This window comes from Mytilus galloprovincialis, chromosome 7 (assembly GCF_965363235.1).
Source record: "Mytilus galloprovincialis chromosome 7, xbMytGall1.hap1.1, whole genome shotgun sequence".
Lineage (NCBI taxonomy): Eukaryota > Metazoa > Mollusca > Bivalvia > Mytilida > Mytilidae > Mytilus > Mytilus galloprovincialis.
This window is the reverse complement of record NC_134844.1, coordinates 14,968,767-14,994,121: the sequence shown is the minus strand read 5'-3', so window position 1 is coordinate 14,994,121 and position 25,355 is coordinate 14,968,767. Positions and strand designations below refer to the sequence as shown.

Here is a 25,355-nt window from a genome sequence, read left to right as displayed (position 1 = left end):
CTTCTCATTCATCTAGTTAGATTTAGCTTAGGCTAAGAGAGATAAAAAAATAATTTCTTGTCGAGAAAACACAAAAAAAAATCCTCAGATGAAAAATATTTAAAGGTGCACAATTGCTTTTACAGGTAAAGTAAAAATTTTCAATGAAATCCGTTAAGTGGTATAGGGGTGGATTTGGAAACTAAATATCTACTTTTGGTTTGGCCAGGTATCTGGTAAAGTTTCATAAAATGTATTCTGACAGCAGTTAAGGGGGATTTGTGGAAACAGTATGCCTACACTTGTTTTGTTTGGTCAAGTATGTCCAATGAGAAATCAAGCATGCAACTTCTACAACAAATACAGATAAAGATGATATACAGCAACCTTGCAGTTACAGGTTAACAATTAGCAATTTATTTTTATGTGTGATATAGCTGGATATCACTATCATAGCAGAATAGTAACACCTCTAAATATCAACATTATTGTAGCACTCGCATCATAGCTCTTCCAAGACATTTGATGTCATAAAGAACGTTTAAAGTGCAATCATACTTCCAATTTAGTTTCATAATCTTATAAACTCTGTTATATACAAAAGTATTAAAGTATCACAACTAAATGTCATCTTGTTGAATGCTGTCTTCTCATTCATCTAGTTAAAAGCTTAAGTTTAGGCTAAGAGAACTAAAAAAAAAATAATCCTCAAGTGAAAAATAAGGTGCACAATTGCAATATGTTTTACAGGTAAAGTAAAAAAGTTTCAATGAAATCCATTTAGTGGTATAGGGGTGGATTTGGAAACTAAATATCTGCTTTCGGTTTGGCCAGGTATTCGGTAGTTTCAATGAAATGTTTTCCGACAGTAGTTTAAGGGGATTTGCGAAAACAATATGCTTTCTCTGTTTTGTTTGGTAAAGGTAGGTCTTATGAAAAATCTAAAAAAAAAAGAACATTTAGAACAACTGCAGATAAAAACAGATTATACAGTAACCATCAGTTTACAGGTAAACAATCAGCAATTTATTTTTATGTGTGATATAGCTGGATATCACTATCATAGCAGAATAGTAACACCTCTAAATATCAACGTTATTGTAGCACCAGCATCGTAGCTCTTTTAAGACATTTGATGTCTTAATGAACGTTCATGATGCAATCATACTATAAATTTAGTTTCTGATACTAATAAATCCTATGTAATCCCAATGGTTGTCATATTTTTGTACATCTAAACATCACACTGAAGTGATGAAAGAGCTATCTTGTCCTATCCAATTTAAGTACTTGCGACTGAACTAAAAAGACTGAGAATTTTATTCTAACAGATGTACAAACATACACAACAATGGCAGTCTTCATGAACGAACCACAAGCCCTACTTATCAGGCCAGTCAACTTTTCCTGAAAGAGTCGCAACAAGCCATATGATTCTTAAGAAAGTTTAGGATATTACAATTTTCCTACTGGCAAGTCCAAAAGTTTATGTAGCGACTGTAATGAATTATTATTTACAACAACTTCTGTAAGGTAAGGTATAATCAGCAATTCTCAGAGAGTTCCTTGTACAACTTATATTGTAGTACATCTAGAACAATCCACAATTTAGTACATATAAGAAATTGTACGTCTATAGTTAAAGGTACCTACCCATAATTTCCTTTTGCATAATAACACCTATCACATTTAAAACGATGCCCTCTAACTGCAACATAATCTACAATAGCAAAAACATTTTAGTCTAATAATTCTTCATTTGACAAATTTTACTATTCTGTAAATCTGATAAAGGCAAGAATCAATAACTTGCTTACAACATAACTTATGTACTTTGGACAATTACATTCTATTTTTTAAAATTACTTAAACAATTAGTAATTAAATCTTTATGTGTGATATAGCTGGATATCACTATCATAGAAGAATAGCAACACCTCTAAATATCAACATTATTATAGCACTGGCATCGTAGCTCTTCCAAGACATTTGATGTCATAAAGAACGTTTAAAGTGCAATCATACTCTGAATTCGGTTTCAGGATCTTATAAACTGTGTAACCCAAAAGATTCTGAAGATTTTGATACATCTTAATATGACGTGGAAGTGATGTAAGAGTGGTCTTTGTAAGCCTTGAATTTTAGACTTAAAGAAATGCTTACTAAGTCACTGTTATTATGCTTATCACTACATATAATTAACTTTAAAATAAGAAAGGAGGTCCACAGTTATAGGTAATAAAGATTCTGTGAAGCATTTCAAGGCATTTTCTTACTCTTTTATGTGACAACTGTTGTACTCGCATCTGAATATTGTATGTTAACCTATAGTTGCTTACTTCTGTCATTTGGTCTCGAATGGAGAGTTGTCTAATTGGCAATCATGCCATACCTTCTAAATATCAACTATACAAAATAATATCTTTTAACAGAAATGTTTGGGTTTTTTTTAAAAAGAAATATCCCTTACCTCTTTTTGATCTTCCATGACAGTTAATATGGTTTCCATGGTATTGAGTAAACCTAAAGCTGTAATAGATTTCTCTTCTGACTCTGAGATATCACCATCAATCACTGAAGCAAAGGTTGAAGCCTGGAACAAAGAAAATCACTATCATTCAAGTTATTAAAAACATCTCTGGTATATCATTACAATTCTAAGACATTTTATAGATGACATTTATTTAAACCATTTAACCCACTGAACTCATACAGAAAAGGCCTTTTGAATTAATTCAAAAGTGGACTGTAACAACAAAGGAATAAAGTTCAAATATGACCTGGAACCAACCATTTAATGAACATTCCGACAATTTTACTGTTTGAATTTTTTTTTATATCATGACATACAAGTTCTGATAACCACTTTAAATGTTCCTGGGCCAAAATGGCATCCACTGGCAGAGCAGTGACGGACACCTTGGATTCCCAGATATTTATTTAGCACCATCCTTTTCTATATAAACATATAATTCATATAGAAAAATAAGGATAGTGCAGTTTATTTTTTTAAGTGATCTTTATAATCATCTTCAGACCTTGTCTAATCTAATATTTGCACTTCTTTGTTTTCAAGTGCATTTTCAACTTGCATTCATAAATTTTATTTTTATATATTTTCCCAATAAACAAAATATGTGATAATTATTGAGAATTCAGAATAGAAATTAAAAATGCAAGGTGGATTTTTTTTATTTTTTTTTTGGCAAACCCTTTCTTGTCAAAATATTAATTTTCCATTTTTTTATAATCTGTATTTACAGGCAAAACAAATGGATTAAACAGAAAATCTAAATCTGACAACATTCTTATTTTTCAGTCCTACAAACATGTATTTCCCCCCATCACTAAAAGACTGAGGAAATGCTGAATACCATCTAACTATGCAAGAAGGAATACATTGATGTAATACCTACCAGATGTGTCATCATTTCTACAGCTAAAGTGGACACTTCCTCTACATATGTACACACTAATCTCTGCATCACAGTTGTTAAATCATCACTTTCGGTTTCTCTTATCACATTTAACAATTCTGAAATACATCAATTGTAAATTATTTTATTTCAACCTAATAGAATGAATACAATGTATAATAAAATTTATATGGCATAGCAAGTCAAATACTTATATGGCACGGCAAGTCAAACTGATGTACCAGATATGACATGATCAGACTTTTTACCAAAAAAATATTCAACAGCTTTTTTTAACCACGTTTAATGGTACTGCACTTTTTAACCATGTTTAATGGTACTGCACATTGTAACAATACAAATGACTGTCAAAAATGCATGAACAAAGTTTTATGATAATGCAAAGTGACATTATATTGATGCTAATTTTTTTAGATAACACAAAGGAGTTGACAGGTGTCAGTTTACGTGTCAGTTTTATCCACAAAAAGAGAAGCACAATTTAAAGTATTTGTCCCTGGGCCAAAATGGCATCCACTAGTATAACAGTGACGGGCACCTTGGATTCCCAGAGTTTTATATTAGCATACACAATTTTCACATAGACACAAGTTTACATGAATGATAATTGTATGTGCATAGTTCTCCCAATTAAAGCAGTAATCGTCACATTTAAATATTTAAATTTTCAATTGATGAAAAACTTGCAGTGTTGAAGGATACTCTGAAATTCTTAACGCATAATACATGGGTTTTTTTGTTTTTCTATAGAAAACAGCTAGAAAAAATGTCTTTTTAGACTATTGTAGAAAATTAAATTACTGTCAATAACAAGTCTGCAATATTGAGAACCAATTAGAGACACATAACTTTTAAATACATTTTAAACTTACCTAAAATTATAGGTTTTATATGTGGTTGTATGAACTGTTTGGCTGAAAAGAAAAGATAAAAATAAAATAAAGTAAACATTCTTAATTCATCCTTGTTAGTCTTGTTTTATCTTTATAACTACATGTATGTTTCTGATTTTTTACTTTCTCTTAATCATGCAAGTTGTGCAACTATTGCAATTGTCCCTGGGCCAAAATGGCATCCACTGGCAGAGCAGTGACGGACACCTTGGATTCCCAGATATTTATTTAGCACCATCCTTTTCCCTATAAACATATAAATTCATAGAGGAAAATAAGGATAGTGCAGTATACTGTTTAAGGAATGGAACTTGATAAATTAACAATTTTATGTACCTTCTATCATCTGCATTTTTTGTTCAATATAAAATGTACCTTTTCTTTTTCAAAGTTCTCTTTCAATTGTCGTTCATTAATTTAAAATAGAGTTAACCAGGTGCTCCGCGGGGCGCAGCTTTATACGACCGCAGAGGTCAAACCCTGAACAGTTGGGGCAAGTATGGACAAAACATTCAAGTGTGATACAGCTCTGAATTTGGATTGTGATCAAATTTTTGACATTACATGGTTTTTTTTTACACATAACAAATGTCAAGATTTTACAAATCAATTAAAGATTTCTTCTTCAAACTTTTTAAATCTAAAATTAAATAGTTGACACAGCATAGGTTTCTGACACAGAATGAATGTGGTCTAATGAACTTAAAAGTTTTTTTTTGCCTTTGAGCACTTCACTATGCTGTTGAATATTAATCCTCTCAAAAAAATGTTTGAAGAAATTTTCTTTTTATTCATGAATTCTGAAATGAGAAAAATTTAAACCCCCCCCTCCCTTTTTTTTTGACATCCCCGTTTCCCTTTTTCCAAAACTGATATCAATTCAAATTTCTAATGGAGTTTGCAACAATAACTACTCTTTTAAATACATCATAAAATATTAAAATGTAAAATAAAGTGCTTGTTATCACTGAATGGTAAAGATTGGTTGGTAGTAAAAGTGAATATACATTGTTTATTGTATAAAACAATAAAAAAAACTTCATCAGCAACATTTTATATTGGCAAATTTCCAATGAAGTTATTTACATAAAGTTATTGGCAAATAAAAATAGAAAATGACATCATAGTCATGTCTGGCAAATGTCCAACATACATTATCTAAAAACATTTTAGATAAGATAAGGAAAAAAAGCTTCATCAGCAACATTTTATATTGGCAAATTTCCAATGAAGTTATTTACATAAAGTTATTGGCAAATAAAAGTAGAAAATGACATCATAGTCATGTCTGGCAAATTTCCAACATATATTATCAACTACTATTCTATACAAAGAAAGATAACTCCAATTGAAAATTAATTGCTATTGCACAATATTGTGCAATTACATATTTCTTGCTATTGTGCAATACTGTGCAATTGAAAATTTCTTGCTATTGCGCAATACTTGATATGGAATCCTGATTTGGACCAACTTGAAAACTGGGCCCATAATCAAAAATCAAAGTACATATTTAGATAAAGCATATCAAATAAGCCAAAGAATTTAATTTTTGTTAAAATCAAACTTAGTTTAATTTTGGACCCTTTGGACCTTAATGTAGACCAATTTGAAAACTGGACCAAAAATTAAGAATCTACATACACAGTTAGATTTGGCATATCAAAGAACCCATTTATTCAATTTTTGATGAAATCAAACAAAGTTTAATTTTGGACCCCCATTTAGACCAACTTGAAAACTAGGCCAATAATTAAAAATCTAAGTACATTTTTAAATTCAGGGCTATTCCAGAAAAAAATGTATGGGGGTGTTGGACGGCAGTTGATCTTTTTTTGCATGGGTGATGGGGGGAGGAGGAATTGAAATTGTGTGGGTAGTTGTTCTCTTATATAACTTAATTAGATGGGTGGTTGTACCTAAAGAGAAGAAAATCTCAGTTGATAGAACCTTTAAATATCGATATAAAACGTGTTTTATTCTGCAATTTTGTTTACTTTTTGCGCATGTTAAATCCGTTGGATAATGCCCGAGCGTTTCGAATGGAACTATATATGCATATCGGTGCTCCTAAAAGTGAGAGAGATACGAAGTGTCAGAGAAGTAACTGGTTTCCAGAATTTCTTTTTCAACTGTTCTCCCTGATATGACATGTTCGGTTACCAGATTGTTTACCGCATGGAAACAGTATGGCAGAACAGTGGGATGTTATCACTGTTTGTTCCTGGCTACAATCCAATGGATTAGGGAAATTTGCGGACTTTTATTCTCAAATGAAAGAGATTTCACCAATGTTGAGAATTTGATTGGGGTCAGCTCTGATGAAATAAGGGCATACATTAGGAAAAGGGAAGATAAAAAGGAGGATTCAGTGAAAAAGACTGAAATTAAGAAAGCATTCTCACATCGTTTGTTAGGGAAGCTGACAGTTATAGAACTTAAAAAAGTACTTGAGAAGTTCAATGTTTCATACACACGACAACAGAACAATTGAGCTGACATTCTTAAATTAGAAGACAAGGACCTAGAAAACAGAAATCTAAAAGAAGATGACTTATTTGAATAAATTTGTTTAACACAATATCCAACATTATTTAACATCTGACAGCAGAAGATAAGGTTTCATGGGTTTATTTACATGGGTTTACAATACACATGTTTACCAGATAAAAATGGAAATTGTTTTATTGCTGTTTTTCATCTTGATGGCTTTCACAATTTTACAAAATAAACTTAAAACCAAACTTTAATTGTCAACATATTACTTCCTACAGACAAAGTTGTTTTTCGTTCATTTTTTTACATAAATAAGGCTGTTAGTTTTCTCGTTTGAATTGTTTTACATTGTCTTATCTGGGCCTTTTATAGCTGACTATTTTCTCATTGTTGAAGGCCCTACGGTGACCTGTAAGTGTTAATGTCTGTGTCATTTTGTACTTTTTTGGATAGTTGTCTCATTGGCAATCATACCACATCTTCTTTTTTATATTTGAATGTATATAGTAATCACCCAGTGCTTTGGTCTGTTTGTGAATGTAAGCTTTTAAGTACCATTCTTTAACCATATATGATCAATGAAACTTTGCATTTGTCTTATACCACCTGAAGATGTGCATCTGTCAAACTAATCCTGGTCCAATGCATCCAAGGGGAGATAACTTATAGTGTACAAACCCAACTCCTCCATATGAGACTTGTAACTGAATTTATACATATGTTGAACAATATGACAGATGCCACATGTTGGGATCTTACCCTTCCAGAGCACTTGAGATAACAATGTTTTTGGGGTACATGTTGCTCTGTTTCCAAGGACTATTTTAATATTTAAAAACACAAGTAAAATAATTTATAAAAGTTGAATTGAATATTTCTCAAATCCTTGAGCAGAAGGTCCACACCACTTAAATCATTTGAAATTAATGAAAATATACCACAGCTTTTAAATAAATCACATCAGACAACAGCAATACAAAAAAACATTTAGAGGTTACTCATACACTGTTTTAAATAATAAATGCAATATGATAGTTTTATATACAGTTGTTTATTTTCATGACACTGACAGTAACTAGTACATAACACATTTATGCACACATCTGCAATAAAAGTTATTTTTAATGCCAAGAGTATCAGGACAAAATATAAAATGTTAAGCTTGAAATAAAATTGAGAATGGAAATGGGGAATGTATCAAAGAGACAACAACCCGACCATAGAAAAAACAACAGCAGAAGGTCACCAACAGGTCTTCAATGTAACGAGAAAATCCCGCACCCGGAGGCGTCCTTCAGCTGGCCCCTAAACAAATATATACTAGTTCAGTGATAATGAACGCCATACTAATATCCAAATTGTACACAAGAAACTCAAATTAAAATAATACAAGACTAACAAAGACCAGAGGCTCCTGACTTGGGACAGGCGCAAAAAAACCAAGTCACCAATAATTTATATCAAACATTTGATATTGTCAAAAGTGCAAAAAAAACTTAAGAATTTGAAAACTTATTAACATATATCATGTATATACTGTCATCAATATACTGTAGCCACTTTCTGGTATCAAAATGCATATAATTTTGGTTGCTAATTTGTGAACTTGAAAAAGCTAGTTTATACTTTTTAAAATTATATGGGTAATGGGGTCAAACTGAAAATGAATTGTATGGGTAGTTGTCCCATGATGAAATGTAATTTAGTGGGTGATGGGTATAAAAATAAAGTGCCTTCCAACCCCCCCATACATTTTTTTCTGGAATAGCCCTCAGCATATCAAAGAACCCCAAGGATTCAATTTTTGTTAAAATCAAACTAAGTTTAATTTTGGACCCTTTGAACCTTAATGTAGACCAATTTGAAAACGGGACCAAAAATTAAGAATCTACATACATAGTTAGATTCGGCATATCAAAGAACCCCAATTATTCAATTTTTGATGAAATCACACAAAGTTCAATTTTGGGACCCTTTGGGCCCCTTATTCCTAAACTGTTAGGAGGACCAAAACTCCCAGAATCAAACCCAACCTTCCTTTTATGGTCATAAACCTTGTGTTTAAATTTCATAGATTTCTATTTACTTATACTAAAGTTATGATGCAAAAACCAAGAAAATGCTTATTTGGGCCCTTTTTGGCCCCTTATTCCTAAAATGTTGGGACCAAAACTCCCAAAATCAATCCCAACCTTCCTTTTGTGGTCATAAACCTTGTGTCAAAATTTCATAGATTTCTATTCACTTAAACTAAAGTTATAGTGCGAAAACCAAGAAAATGCTTATTTGGACCCTTTTGGCCCCTTATTCCTAAAATGTTGGGACCAAAATTCCCAAAATCAATCCCAACCTTCCTTTTGTGGTCATAAACCTTGTGTTAAAATTTCAATGATTTCTATTAACTTTTACTAAAGTAAGAGTGCGAAAACTAAAAGTATTCGGACGACGACGACGCCAACGTGATAGCAATATACGACCAAAAAATTAAAATTTTTGCGGTCGTATAAAAATAAATCAACATAAAATTAATATTAGCATCATAAGAATATTAATGAACGGTGTATGCTAACTTAATAAGGTTTTTTATCATATCAAATGAAAATAGATAAAAAAAAATTCTGCTGACCATGTAGTATTTAGTACTACAAGAAAACCTGTCAAGTGAGAACTATCAATTAAGACACATTTAACCTTACATTTACTACTCTTCATAATTCATATGATATAAGCATGTTTTGATTAACCACCAGACTTGACAACTTTTAAGTGTTGTATGGGATGCTGAAAGTTACCTCAAAAGAAGTGATTATTTCAATCAGAAACTTACATGCAATCCCATAGTTTAACAGAACAGAACTGGGTCAACATGATGGATTTTGCCAGAAATATCAGACATAACCAAAAGGTCAAACACTTGAGAGTAACTCATAACATCTAACCTTCTATGTTATAACAGAAAATACCCATACCTTTTTCTTGTTCTGTAATTAACATCTGTAAAGCTATAGCTGCTTCTACCCGTACTGGTAAATCTTTATCACTACATAAAGCATTCCGCGTCAATTCTAATGCTTGTCGCAAATTGTTCTCATTTTTAAATTTCAACTCACAAAAATGTTTTAAAACCCAACAAGCCTGGAAATAAAATATAAATTTAATCATACAACATAAAATCTGTTACATAACAGTATATATTGAATTTTGTTAAAACTGCCATAAAAGATTAGATTTTTCTTTTTTTGGCAAATCAAATAACATTAAATATGAACAAATAATTTATATCATCAAAATTGTCAACAACAAACGGCAGATTGTGTTTATACTGTATTACACTGTATTTGGGCCAAAATGGCATCCACTGGAATCAGTGACGGACACCTTGGATTCCCATAAGTTTATTTAGCATCGCTGATTTTTCACTAAAGTCACATGACTAAGCAAAATTTTCACAATGCAAACAAATATAATTTATGTTGCCTTCAATATAAACAATACAAAGTAAATTCTGAATAAAAGTAATGAGAGAAAATGGTTCTTTTTAAAAAGATCTGTTGAAATAAACTTGAGAAATTGCAAATCATACTTGCCGTTTGTTGATGTGGTTCATAACTGTTTCTCCTTCTATTTTAAATAGATTAGACAGTTGGTTTTCACTTTTGAATGGTTTTACACTAGTAATTTTTGGGGTCCTTTACAGCTTGCTGTTCAGTGTGAGCCAAGGCTCTGTGGCTAGGACTACTTTGACCTATAATGGTTTTCTTTTACAAAATTGTGACTTGGATGGAGAGTTGTATCATTGGCACTCATACCACATCTTTTTATATCTATTGGACAAACAAATAAACAACCATATAGTTAAACAAATTTAAATGTCAGTTTTCAACATGCGTAGAAGCTGAAATCAAATTTGAACCAGGTGCTCCGCAGGGCGCAGCTTTATACGACCGCAGAGGTCGAACCCTGAACAGTTGGGGCAAGTATGGACAAAACATTCAAGCATGATACAGCTCTGAATTTGGATTGTGATCAAATTTTTGACATTACATGGTTTTTTTTTACACAAAACAAATGCCAAGATTTTACAAATCAATTAAAGATTTCTTCTTCAAACTTTTTAAATCTAAAATTAAATAGTTGACACAGCATAGGTTTCTGACACAGAATGAATGTGGTCTAATGAACTTAAAAGGTTTTTTTTGCCTTTGAGCAAATCACTATGCTGTTGAATATTAATCCTCTCAAAAAAATGTTTGAAGAAATTTTCTTTTTATTTATGAAATCTGAAATGAGAAAAATTTAACCCCCCCCTTTTTTTTCACATCCCCGTTTCCCTTTTTCAAAACTGATATCAATTCAAATTTCTAATGGAGTTTGCAACAATAACTACTCATTTAAATACATCATAAAATATTAAGATGTAAAAAAACTGCTTGTTATCACTGAATGGTAAAGATTATTTAAATTTATCAGTTGGTAGTAAAAAGTGTATATACATTGTATATTGTATATAACAAAGATTTAAGTTGATTCTGGACAAAGAAAGATAACTCCAATTAAAAAAAATTCTTGCTATTGCACAAATAGGATATTTCTTGCTTACTATTCTGGACAAAGAAAGATAACTCTAATTAAAAAAAAATTTGCTATTTCACAATATTGTGCAATTAGATATTTCTTGCCATTGCACAATACTGTGCAATTGAAAAGACTTGCTATTGCACAATACTTAATATAATAATTTTAGATCCTGATTTGGACCAACTTGAAAACTGGGCCCATAATCAAAAATCTAAGTACATGTTTAGATTCAGCATATCAAAGAGGCCCAAGAATTCAATTTTTGTTAAAATCAAACTTAGTTTAATTTTGGACCCTTTGGACTTTAATGTAGAATTTGAAATTTGAAAACAGGACCAAAAATGAAGAATCTACATACACAGTTAGATTTGGCATATCAAAGAACCCCAAGGATTCAATTTTTGATGAAATCAAACAAAGTTTAATTTTGGACCCTTTGGACCTTAATGTAGACCAATTTGAAAACTGGACCAAAAAAACTTCAATAATCAAGAATCTAAGTACATTTTTAGATTCAACATATCAAAGAACCCAACCGATTCATTTTTTGTCAAAATCAAACTAAGTTTAATTTTGGACCCTTTGGACCTTAATGTAGACCAATTTGAAAACGGGACCAAAAGTTGAGAATCTACATATACAGTTAGATTCGGCATATCAAAGAACCCCAATTATTCAATTTTGATGAAATCAAACAAAGTTTAATTTTGGACCCTTTGGGCCCCTTTTTCCTAAACTGTTGGGACCAAAACTCCCAAAATCAATACCAACCTTCCTTTTATGGTCATAAGCCTTGTGTTTAAATTTCATAGATTTGTATTTACTTATACTAACATTATAGTGCGAAAACCAAGAAAAATGCTTATTTGGGTCCCTTTTTGGCCCCTAATTCCTAATCTGTTGGGTCCTAAACTCCCAAAATAAATACCAACCTTCCTTTTGTGGTCATAAACATTGTGTTTAAATTTCATAGATTTCCATTTACTTAACCTAAGGTTATTGTGCAAAAACCAAGAAAAATGCTTATTTGGGCCCTTTATTGGCCCCTTATTCCTAAACTATTGAAACCAAAACTCCCAAAATCAATCCCAATCTTTCTTTTGTGGTCATAAACCTTGCGTCAAAATTTCATAGATTTCTATTAACTTAAACTAAAGTTATGGTGCGAAAACCAAGAAAATGCTTATTTGGGCCCTTTTTGGCCCCTTATTCCTAAAATGTTGGGACCAAAACTCCCAAAATCAATACCAACCTTCCTTTTATGGTCATAAACCTTGTGTTAAAATTTCATAGATTTCTATTCACTTTTACTAAAGTTAGAGTGCGAAAACTAAAAGTATTCGGACGCCGGACGACGACGACGACGACGACGACGACGACGACGACGCAGACGCCAACGTGATAGCAATATACGACGAAAATTTTTTCAAAATTTGCGGTCGTATAAAAACATATATTTTGTTCATTACTTACCCTGGCACGTAAAAATCCACTTTCATTGGTGAATTCTGGGTAGACATGGTTTACTAACATCATTTCTGCCTGATCTTTGTAAATCTTTCTCTGTAACGACATAACAAACATTTCAGAAGTGAACCCACTAACCAGTTTCAATAGCTACCGACTTATAATAAAGAACAATGTATTTGGGCCAAAATGGCATCCACTGGACATCAGTGACGGACACCTTGGATTCCCATAAGTTGATTTAGCATTGCTGATTTTTCACTAAAGTCACAGGACAAAGCAAAATTTTCACAATGCAAAATGGTATTTGTTTATGCATCAATTTATGTTCCCTTAAATTAATATATCACATATCAAAATTGAATTGAATATACAATAACAGAGAATATCAAGTTTTAAAACACATTGAAGAATCACTTGTTCAAAGTTAGGTCATAAGTCAACATAGTGTTCAAGTTCTACTACAGGCCATTACATTCAAACTAAAGTTACAATTCTTTAATATAAAACCAAATCATATAGTTTCATGGTGTTACACAAACTAATTGTTTATATTGTTATTTAAAATCAGTTTTGAAGACTTAGTGGTCTATAGTTGCTTACCGTCTACAACACTAGTTCTCTGCTGGAGAATGGACTTATTGGCTTCATATGTTCTTATCTTTATATTGGGATGTTTACCTTTTCTTATAATTATTTCACATGAAGCATAGTTTACAAATTAGGTTAGTGTTATTCTGAAAATTTCTTTACATTTGATTATACAACAAACCTTCAATAAAACTTCAGCAACTGCTCCAATCATGTGCAATGCTCCATCTTTTTGCCTTGGGTTAACATTTGGTTCATTTATAACTTGCATAGAAAATCCCATGGCTTTTTGCAAGACTTCTTTTCGTTTTGATGCCGCTGAATAAAATAATGTTTGTGCAGCTATCACAGGTGACAGGAAATCTTCAAACACATCTGGAAATAAATAAAAAACATTACTGGAGGAAACATTTGTTTGGTGAGGACAAATATACTCTAATAACGATGTAAGAGTGTACTTTGGTTTTAATCTCTATGAATGTTAACCAAATGAATACTAGCAGTAGCCTTTGAAGAAAAGGAACTTGTGAAGACTGACTTCAATTATAAACAGTATTGGTTTAGCTCTTTTATTTTTGGATAGATTTAAGATTTACACTTGTTAGAACTAGGAAATTAATGATAGGACCCATTCCAACCTCTACCCCCTTGATTAACAATGCAACTAAAAGAACTTTGGACAAAGCAACCCGTCAAGCATGAATTACTTTGGTCTGTAGCAATTAAGTTCAAGCTATGATTCTCCTACCATATTTAACTCTGATGTATTCCTGAGGATCTGTATTCCATAACTCATCATCTTCATCACTGTGACACATCAAAGGGAATAAAACTTCTTGAATTAAAGTCTGAAAATATTCAAATTTATATTATATATCAGAGGAAATAAAACTTCTTAATATTAAAGTTTGAAGATATACAATTTTACACATCTAAGGAAATAAAACTTCTTATATTAAAAGTCTGAAAATATACATTTTTACAATAAATCAATGTCACAATACACAATAAGCAGAATCTGTCTGTAGACATGAATGTTCCAACTCAAGCTTTGCAATTTCCAAGTCAAAAATGGGCATAACTCTGGAATCATAAATAATTAACATCCCAAATTGAACTGTGCACAAACACTTCTAGTTGCGTACAAGTTTCATATAATTTTGATAAGTAAAGCGCAGAAACGAAAAAAAAAATCAATTTTCTAAGTTATAAAAAGCGTGTAGAACAATAAATGACTTACTGTCCAAATTGAAACTCTTGTCTACCAAGTTTTGGTTCTTTCAATTGTGTATGAGTTTAATAAATTTACACGAGGCAGACTTAAGTTAGTGGAATGTTGAAACGGAAATGTGACGTATAGACATACCTGGAAATGAGGCTTCATGTATTTCCACGAAAATGCATGGCTGACTCTGGAAATAATAAGAAAGAATCATTAGATCTATAAAATTTTGTATGAAAATGAAGGTTATCAAATTAATTTGTAAACAGGTATTATTTTACATAGGAAAAGAGCATTTTTTTCCTAAAACAAAACTAACATTTTAAATGTCTGGTATTAATAACTACTGGTCTATGTCAGAATACAGAATTATGTAAAAGTTATAGATATTTATCCTTGTTTTAGTTTTACACTTCTTCATAATGTTAACGACTGGTCTTTTTTCATGCTTAGTATCAGAATCTTGTACATGTACAATAGGTAAAACTATGTTTCTCATTTTTTATTGTTTTGAACAATTTATTTGTAGAATGACAAAGTGAAATATGGATGTATTGTGTAGGGTCAGATATACAAGACCTTGGCCTTTGACCAAAATATCTAAATGGTTCATTCTTTACTTTGGCTATATAATCAATAATAGCATTTCAAACCAACTCCCTACTTGTGTATCCAACATGTTAAAGACATAATTTGAAAGTCTTTGGCAATTATTTATCATCGATCTTTACTTATTTATATTTACCCTTGGTTTAAATAATTGAGAACTTGTTGCATTACTCTCGGTGCTACATATATCTTTTGTCTGTACTGGTCCAATACTTTAAATAAAACTGCAATTATGCCACCTGCAATAAGATAATAAGAAAAATAAAAAAATATTTAAATACACTTGAAGATCATAATAAATTTTTTGAAAATGAGGTTGCAAAAACTTAACATAAAAATATATATATCAGACTTATTGCTAAAACAAATACAGGATTTTTTGTATTGACCTGAAATCCTGTGTTTGAACAAGTTTATGGGTTGTCACAACTGTACTTCTACATTATAATAATTTACAATGGTTGAACTACAGAGGTGGTTCATGTATCTGACAATATACCCACATCTTTGACAATTGAACTGTACAAAGATGTCCGCTTGTCAGAAATCCCATGCCACTATATAAGAGGTTGCACATTTTAAAATCAACAAAGCACTGTACAAATAACAACTTTGATAAACTCATAAAATATTAAGTCAAGGTTATTTGCTTTATACTGAATGGAAAAGAGATACTATATAAATTTATACATATACAAAATTTTCATTCCTTTACACCACAAAAGTTATATATTCCATACAAAGATAATAAGTTTTATTTCAAGTGTTTGAAAAGAATATGGTTGTCACAACTGTAATTCTACATTATAATAATTTACAATGGTAGAACTACAGAGGTGGTTCATGTATCTGACAATATACCCACATCTTTGACAACTAAACTGTACAAAGATGTCCGCTTGTCAGAAATTTAAAATGCTGAGCCACTAGATACCATTTGAATGTCTACAAGACCCTGTCAAATAACAACATTTATTACATTTAAAAGTGGCATCTTCAATGCAATGAAAGGCCAAAACTTCTGAAACCCGAAGTGCAAAATCGCTTACATCAATCTTGTCCTCCATTTTCTCACCAGAAACAGAATATCAAAATTTGATATGTTTAATCAAAATTTGATAAGTTTAAATTAATGGTTTATTAATTTATTTGCAGGAACAAAGTTGATCAGCACTTTGGAAGTCTACCTACCGATATACAACCCCAAATCAATAGAAAAGATTTCTGTTTAAAAAAACAAACTTTTAACAATAAAGGTTATTCACATTATACTGAATGGAAAATAGATACGTTATATAGTTATGCATATACAAGTGACTATGCAAATGAGATTGTTAAATTCTTTTAATCTCTTTAATACCACTGAAATCATGCCGTCTTTACAAAATAAACAAAAAGTTTTTCCTAACAATACCAAATAGTTGCAAATTATGTAAGTCTATCATAAAAATGTTTTTAATGACAAAAATGTTTGAAAAGTTTATGTGTGTCACAACTGTAATTCTACATAATAATAATTTACAATGGTTGAACTACAGAGGTGGTTCATGTATCTGACAATATACCCACATCTTTGACAACTAAACTGTACAAAGATGTCCGCTTGTCAGAAATTAAAAAAAATGCTTAGCCACTACACAGAATCTTTCTCACAAGACCCTTAAAAAAAAAAATATCACCAAATGTCACCAGTGCTCAAAGTAGGCAGCTGTTTTCTATCAATTGTTCCATTATTTGTATACAAACATTACAAAAATTCCACTGAACAAGGCAGAAGGGAGAGAAAACAGTATGCCTTTTTAATGAAAGCCTAGAACACCACATCAAATTTGATAACAATATCTGTTTATTTATTCAGGTTCATCAGATGGTGGAAGGTTAGAGGGCTCGTTATAGTTACTTGACCATTAACCAGTTCTATTCAATTTTGATTTGATTTGATATGGTGTTCAAGGCTAAAAGTCAAAACCACTGAATTCATGCATGCAATACAAAGATAAAAGATTTATTTTCAATGACTCCGAAATGTTTCAAATTATGCTGCAATCATATTTTTTTCTTTCTTTTTTACAGACAAGAACGCAAGTGTTTGAAAGTTTGGAAGTTGTCACAACTGTACTTCTACATTATAATAATTTACAATGGTTGAACTACAGAGGTGGTTCATGTATCTGACAATATACCCACATCTTTGACAATTGAACTGTACAAAGATGTCCGCTTGTCAGAAATCCCATGCCACTATATAAGAGGTTGCTCATTTTAAAATCAACAAAGCACTGTACAAATAACAACTTTGATAAACTCATAAAATATTAAGTCAAGGTTATTTGCTTTATACTGAATGGAAAAGAGATACTATATAAATTTATACATATACAAAATTTTCATTCCTTTACACCACAAAAGTTATATATTCCATACAAAGATAATAAGTTTTATTTCAAGTGTTTGAAAAGAATATGGTTGTCACAACTGTAATTCTACATTATAATAATTTACAATGGTTGAACTACAGAGGTGGTTCATGTATCTGACAATATACCCACATCTTTGACAATTGAACTGTACAAAGATGTCCGCTTGTCAGATATTTAAAATGCTGAGCCACTAGATACCATTTGAATGTCTACAAGACCCTGTCAAATAACAACATTCATTACATTTAAAAGTGACATCTTCAATGCAATGAAAGGCCAAAACTTCTGAAACCCGAAGTGCAAAATCGTTTACATCAATCTTGTCCTCCATTTTGACACCAGAAACAGCATATCAAAATTTAATAATAATAAGTTTAAATTAATGGGTTATTAATTTATTTGCAGGAACAAAGTTGATCAGCATTTTGGAAGTCTACCTACCCATATACAACCCCAAATCAATAAAAAAGATTTCTGTTTAAAAAACAAACTTTTTTACACAATAGAGGTTATTCACATTATACTGAATGGAAAATAGATACGTTATATAGTTATGCATAAACAAGTGACTATACAAATGAGATTGTTAAATTCTTTTAATCTCTTTAATACCACTGAAATCATGCCTTCTTTACAAAACAAAAAAAAGTTTTTCCTAACAATACCAAATAGTTGAAAATTATGCTAGTAGTCTATCATAAAAATGTTTTTTAATCACAAAAGTGTTTGAAAAGTTTGTGTGTGTCACAACTGTAATTCTACATTATAATAATTATAATTTACAATGATTGTACTACAGAGGTGGTTCATGTATCTGACAATATACCCACATCTTTGACAATTGAACTGTACAAAGATGTCCGCTTGTCAGAAATTAAAAAAAATGCTTAGCCACTACACGAGATCTTTCTCACAAGACCCTTAAAAAAAATATATAATCAAATGTCACTAGTGCTCAAAGTAGGCAGCTGTTTTCTATCAATTGTTCCATTATTTGTATACAAACATTACAAAAATTCCACTGAACAAGACAGAAGGGAGAGAAAACAGTATGCCCTTTTAATGAAAGCCTTGAACACCACATCAAATTTGATAACAAAAATCTGTTTATTTATTCAGGTTCATCAGATGGTGGAAGGTTAGAGGGCTCGTTCTAGTTGTTGCTGTGCAATTTTTTTACCATTAACCAGTTCTATTCAATTTTGATTTGATTTGATATGGTGTTCAAGGCTAACAGTCAAAACCACTGAAATCATGCATGCAATACAAAGATAAAAGATTTATTTTCAATAAAACTCCGAAATGTTTCAAATTATGTTGCAATCATATTTTTTTCTTCTTTTTTACAGACAAGAACGCAAGTGTTTGAAAAGTTTGGAAGTTGTCACAACTGTACTTCTACATTATAATAATTTACAATGGTTGAACTACAGAGGTGGTTCATGTATCTGACAATATACCCACATCTTTGACAACTAAACTGTACAAAGATGTCCGCTTGTCAGAAATTATATAATAGTTAGGTCAACAAATATGACATTGTGAGTTGCTGGTTTAAATATAAAGAATTAAGTCAATTTCATTTAGAGTGGAGAAGATTTATTTTCTTACTAATATAATTTATTTCATATAAAGTTAAATCACTTCCTGATTCCAGGGAAAAGCAAACAGAATAATTCTGATTTTTTTTTTACGTATTATTCACCATCAACTACAACACTATTCACTGTAAATAAAGGTTTCAGGTTTGTGTACACGAGACATTTTATACTGGAAGTAAACTCACAAATTTCACATTTCCCCTCATCATTTGCTTATTGGAAACTTCTAAGAAAATGTAGGTCAGACGAGGTGTATTTTGAAAAAAAAAAAAAAGAAAGCAACTCTAGTGCCCACTTCATTTTTCTATCAATGGATCTTAATAGTAGACATATATATAAATAGAAGTAAAATTCTTTTATTGGAAGAACATACATGCTTACATTTCACCACAAAAAGAGTTCCACAGGTATGCAATGTATAACCCCACTATTTATTGAACATTAAAGCTGTTATCTTAATGCTAGCAGTTAAAAGTTTGGTTGACTTGCTTGCTTTATTTGTATAAATGTTTGTTCAAGCATTGTAATCAAGATTGACATCTGCTATCAAAAGATAGGTGGGGCCTCAGCTTGTGTACATTATACTTGTAAATATTTTTGGTAGTTGCAGATGACAATCTTAATTAAAATGCTTGAGAAAACAAACAAAGCAAGCATGCCAACTAAATCTTTAACTTGCTAGCATTAGGATAACAGCATTAACAAAATTCCATTCTCAGTTGATATACAAATTTCACAGCCAAACAAGAATTTGTCCATAGTACACGGATGCACTATAATTTTCTATGTTCAGTTGTCCGTGAAAATGGGGTAAAATCTCTAATTTGGTATTAAAATTAGAAAGGTCATATCATAGGGAACATGTGGTGTACCAAATTTCAAATTGATTGGACTTCTACTTCATCAAATACTACCTATCAAAAACTTTAACCTAAAGCAGGACGAACGGACAGACCAGAAAACATAATGCCCATAAATGGAGCATAAAAAGAAAAAAAACAAAAACATGTTATCTGTTGTAGTTTGTCACCTATGTGCTTCTATTTCCACTGTACTATTAAACAATGGACAGAAGACAAAGGTATTAAATGTTTCTGACAATATACCCACATCTATGACAACTGATCTGTCCACAGACATCCGCTTGTCAGATTTTATTTTGTCTTAATCACACTGTGTAAAAACACTGTGCAAAAAAGAGTTAATTCCCTGTAGGGTCTAGCTAAAGTAATCAAGTTTTTTTACCCTGTAGGGTCTAGCTAAAGGAATCAAGTTTTTTTAAACGTGTGTACTTGTTTACCATAGCAGTTATTTCAAATGTAGCTTACCTGAAAATGCTTTCAGATACCATTCAGCAAACGCATTGTATTCTTTTGTCACATTACCAGGACTTCCATACCTATAACAAGTAACAAGTATTATGTACAAGTATTGGAATATCTCGTATATTTTTTTTTGGAATAAAATAAGACTAGTAGAATTGAAGATATTACTATCACTAAAGTTAACTGGTTTACATTGTCAAACATGATGCTAACAGCAATAAACATTTAACATATGATACCTATTCCTAGACATTTTCAAAGTCTAGGCTACAAAATGACTGATGAGGAAAGAATATTATTGACTGTACAATGTGAAAACCCTAAGCAATTTTCCATACATTCCATAAGTGTTCCTTCTGCTTTACAAGTCCCTCTTATATATTATAATGAACAGCTGGCCAATTGGATATCGATTTGATTTTTGTTTTTTAACGCCACTTTTAACCACCGCTTTTTGGCTATTGGTGGGGGCCAGTTTTATTGGTGTAGGAAATAACTAAAGTAAGGTAAGAAAATATTATGACAATCAGTGATGGAATAGCCCTAATGCATTTTTACAAACCTTTCAAACACTCTAGCAAGTATATGTGTTGCCCATTTCTTGACCTTCCACCATGCTAACTCAGGTCGTTCATCTTCATCTATCTGGGTGGTTTCCTGTAATATATTATTATAGATTCTAATATGACGTGCTTCTTTAGCCTTGTAAACAACACTGTGATAACTTCTCGATAAAATATACTTAGCGCAGACTCAGAGTTATACATAGTAATGGCTGTTACAATATACTACCCACGTAAATATATATGTATACATGGAACCTATTTGCAGACCCTTTGTCGATTTTATTGTTTTAAAAAGTGCAATTAAAAAAAGACAAAATAACTTTTATCCTTATTCGTATGCATAATAAAAAGAAGTAATGTACAAGAGCTCGGAGAAATCAACAAAATAAAAATAAAATAAAATTCTGTGAAAGTCTATCAATCTTTTTGGCGCATTTAAGTCATTTCAAAACATCACGTCATACAAATGAAACCGCTAAAGTTGAAAGTTTTCTGTTACGTGAACTATCGGAATTCGTATGATAATGTATTTAAACTGATTTTTGAGGTAGGTTTTGTTTTCTTTTCTTTTCTATTGCATTATTTGCATATTTACTCATTTCAGCAAGTCAACATGGCGGCTCCTTAGTTACAAAATGTCAACTTTGGATTTGACGAAAGCTTCCGAGAAAAACATTTAAATTAAAAATTGCAAATGTTGGGTTTGAGAATTTAAAGAATTAAAAAGTTTTTTCTAGCAGTCATTCACGAAATAACCTACACAAGCTACATATTTATAAAAATATTTCAGCTTTATCTAACAGGGCGTAAAATAGAACAGCCACACACAGCATACCCACCCTTGCTTCAGTTTTTTAATGACCGTATTTGTCCTATTAGAATCAAAATAATTCATGGAAGCCATAGATTGTTGGAAATTTACACATGGCCTGGGCCGTGGTATTGGTCTCTGGTGAGTTGCCTCATTGGCAATCATACCACATCTTCATATTTTTTTTTATCATATGTAAACACCATCAGCACTACGACAAATTTCTTCACGACAGACAGTTAAGCTACTGTCAAAACGACATTAATATAGCACTGCCTTCATAGAAAAATGTGTTTTCATCATTTGATGTTTTCCTGTCATCTTCAGACTACCAAATGTCAGATAAATAATGTTTATTTCATCATTTAGCATGGACAATATTTCTGGAAAAGCCTTTAAATGACCCATTCTATTTTAAAGCTAGTTACCTCAGGAACAGGTCTGTCTACAATCTGTCTGATAACTTCCATCCACTGAGTAAACACTTCTTTTGTTAAAACATCTTGTGGTAAAAAATTCTGCAAAATACCGGTAACATAATCTATAAGATAAACTACATCATGTACATTATACCTTAACCCTTTCGCCGATGAGTCTCGGTTTACCGGGATTCACGCTTCAGACAGCTGACGATGAGTCCCGTTTTACCGGGATCGGAATACATCTTTTATATTTTCCACTCATAACCGTGCAAACATGAGTTATCTTTCTTTGATGAATACCCGGATGAAAGTGTAAACATAGCGCTTCCGTTTGTTGAAAACCGTGTCAAAATCAGAGGAAATTTACGAGAATTTGAAATGAGGGAACATTTTTTTTGAAAGAATATGGAAGAATTGAAGTCAAACTAGTATACTTTTTTGACATAAAATGTCATTTTATGTACAAAACACTTGGAATGGACATCGTTCAGTGTGAGGAATTTGTACAGCCTCGTAAAATTTTTCAAAATTTTGCCGTTTTGGGTTAAAAAAATTAGGATTTGGGGTCAAAGAGCAGAATTTTGAGAATTTCACCTAGATAATGCCGAAAATTTGAAAATTTGATTATTTTATGATGAAAAAATTATCAAAACATGAACAAAACTGTGAACATAGTGTTAGTGAATGAAATAAATACACAAATAACTACAAACAAGTTTTTATTGACATTTATCATGAAGATCTCCCACTTAAGTAATAGTAGCCAGGGAAGCCATCGTCTCAGAGTAGCTTCGGTCTGGGCAGCAATCGGTGAAGGGGTTAATAAAATGTCAGACAAAACCATATTTACAGATATGTCGAGATAAGCAAGGTCCTACAATAATAAACAACTAACAATATCATAACAGTATTGTAACCAAATATGATTTAAATACACCATCAGCACTACGACAAATCTCGTCACTTCAGACAGTTAAGCCACTGTCAAAACGACATTAATGCAGCACTGTCTTCATGAAAAATCTGTTTATCATCATTTGATGTTATACAAACTTTTTAAAAATTGATAAATAATTCAAAAAATTGATCTTTTTTTCTGGTATTGTTAGTTGTAATCCATTGACACATCCCAAAATAAAAATAAGTAGATGTGATGTGTAAAAATTAAAACAGTACATAATAAACTTCATGTCCAAAAGGAATATGTGCAAGTTTTGATGAATTCTGTGTGAATGTTTTCCATGTGGTAATCGCTGAATGTTGCTAATATATAGTTATATTCTGATAAATTTTACCTGAATAAAGGCATAATAAATTTTTAGTATCTGTTTCTGTAGTAAGACAGAGGCTTCTGATTGGTCCTGCATCATGAATGAAATCCTCTGGTATATTAATGGTAACATTATTCCCATAGCATCATCGAGTATCTTTCTTTCATCAGGTCTTTTGTATCTAAAACATTAGATTTTGATAATCATTCCATATTCCAGTAAACGGTTTTCAAAATACTGATCAAAGTTCTAAACAGTATTTGTAATATATACAGACATGTTTAATAGTTTACTTTTATAAATTGTGACTTGGATGGGGCCATAATAAATAATAGGTTTGTTTGCCCAAACGCTACCTTAGTAACCTACCCAGAAAAAAGCTGCCTACTCAAATTCTTTTATTGTCCTGATTTGAAGAAGTTTTTTTTTTAAATCAAATAGGCATGAAGACTAATAAACATCTGATACTTCAATTTCTTTTTTTGAAAAAAGAAAAGAAAATGCCTACCTACCTACCCACTGTCTCAACCTTTGGGTAGGGTTTGGGCAAACCAAAATATTTTTAAGTGTGGCCTGGAGAGTTGTCTTATTGGCACTCATACAGCATCTTCCTATATCTATGTTACCTTTTTTTTTCATTTTAGTTACCTTCTGTAATCAATTTGTAGATTTCTTAGCCATGAAGAAACTTCTTGGGGAAATTCAGATGACAGCAGTCTAAATTTAATTATTGAAGTTTAATTTTCGACAAAAAAGGATCTCTCAATTAAGGTGAGAGGGTAATTCGGGTAACTGTAACAACACATATATTATTATTTGGTCTAACTATATGCATCGGTTATTTATAGTGTAATACACTTTCCCTGCTATTTGATACATATAAAACCTTCAATATCCTACAACACTGCATCTAACTTACTCATAAACTTTAACCATTTGATACAAAGTCATCAAAGCTCCCATCCACTGCATGGGATTTTCTGACTGGATAAAAGTGGCAATCTTCTCTGGTAAAACAGCCCATCTACCTGGGTAATCACACTTTATGATGTGACTAACAATAACACATAACTGGGACCTGTAAATAGTACAAGTTTATAGTAGAATATTATAAACATAACAAGTGAAATCATTCCAGTTTTAGCAAGCTGTACTGTATAAAGCAGCTGTTTAATTATTTGAAATGTGTTTTTATTCATTCATACAATATAAACTTTGACCAACACCCAAGTTTTTTTTTATTAATTCATTATTGACTTTCTGTGGAATTTTTATTTAACCTAATGATTTGAGACCAATGTGTCTCAGTGGTTTTTCATTTATACATGTAGATCGACAGTGTAAAATTGATATTGACTACAGTGTAACTTGTGTGTAGAGACAATATTAGTGTTTTTATGTTTGATTGATTCTCTTGTTTTATTTTACCTGATTGGTCCTGCAGCATGTATGATGGCCTCTATGACATTATCTCTGATTTGTTGACGATCTTGTTCATGAACACTAAATGGCACAGGATCTCCTGGGTTCTCTACTTCCTTTTCCTGCCAGGACTGGGTCAACACATTCTTCAGGTAAATGGCACCTAATGATGAACATATGCAGAATGTAGCACAACAAACAAGAAGTTTAACCATTGCAATTCTTTTAGTTTTAAACTAAATTCT

At 31.5% G+C, this 25,355-nt stretch overlaps 1 protein-coding gene across 1 annotated transcript in view; it reads right to left on the bottom strand.

Moving 5' to 3' along the window:
- Window positions 1–25,355, bottom strand: part of LOC143082393 (importin-7-like) — a 46,113-nt gene that overhangs the window by 16,808 nt on the left and 3,950 nt on the right. The window contains exons 3-18 of the mRNA XM_076258036.1: window positions 25,117–25,273; window positions 24,608–24,766; window positions 23,713–23,869; window positions 22,424–22,513; window positions 21,181–21,275; window positions 20,622–20,692; window positions 15,409–15,511; window positions 14,808–14,853; window positions 14,190–14,289; window positions 13,623–13,816; window positions 12,857–12,946; window positions 9,775–9,940; window positions 4,289–4,330; window positions 3,396–3,514; window positions 2,450–2,572; window positions 1,633–1,699 (exon numbers count right to left, since the gene is read on the bottom strand). Coding sequence (XP_076114151.1) covers window positions 1,633–1,699; window positions 2,450–2,572; window positions 3,396–3,514; window positions 4,289–4,330; window positions 9,775–9,940; window positions 12,857–12,946; window positions 13,623–13,816; window positions 14,190–14,289; window positions 14,808–14,853; window positions 15,409–15,511; window positions 20,622–20,692; window positions 21,181–21,275; window positions 22,424–22,513; window positions 23,713–23,869; window positions 24,608–24,766; window positions 25,117–25,273 — 1,779 coding nt within the window. The remainder of the gene's footprint in view (window positions 1–1,632; window positions 1,700–2,449; window positions 2,573–3,395; window positions 3,515–4,288; window positions 4,331–9,774; window positions 9,941–12,856; window positions 12,947–13,622; window positions 13,817–14,189; window positions 14,290–14,807; window positions 14,854–15,408; window positions 15,512–20,621; window positions 20,693–21,180; window positions 21,276–22,423; window positions 22,514–23,712; window positions 23,870–24,607; window positions 24,767–25,116; window positions 25,274–25,355) is intronic.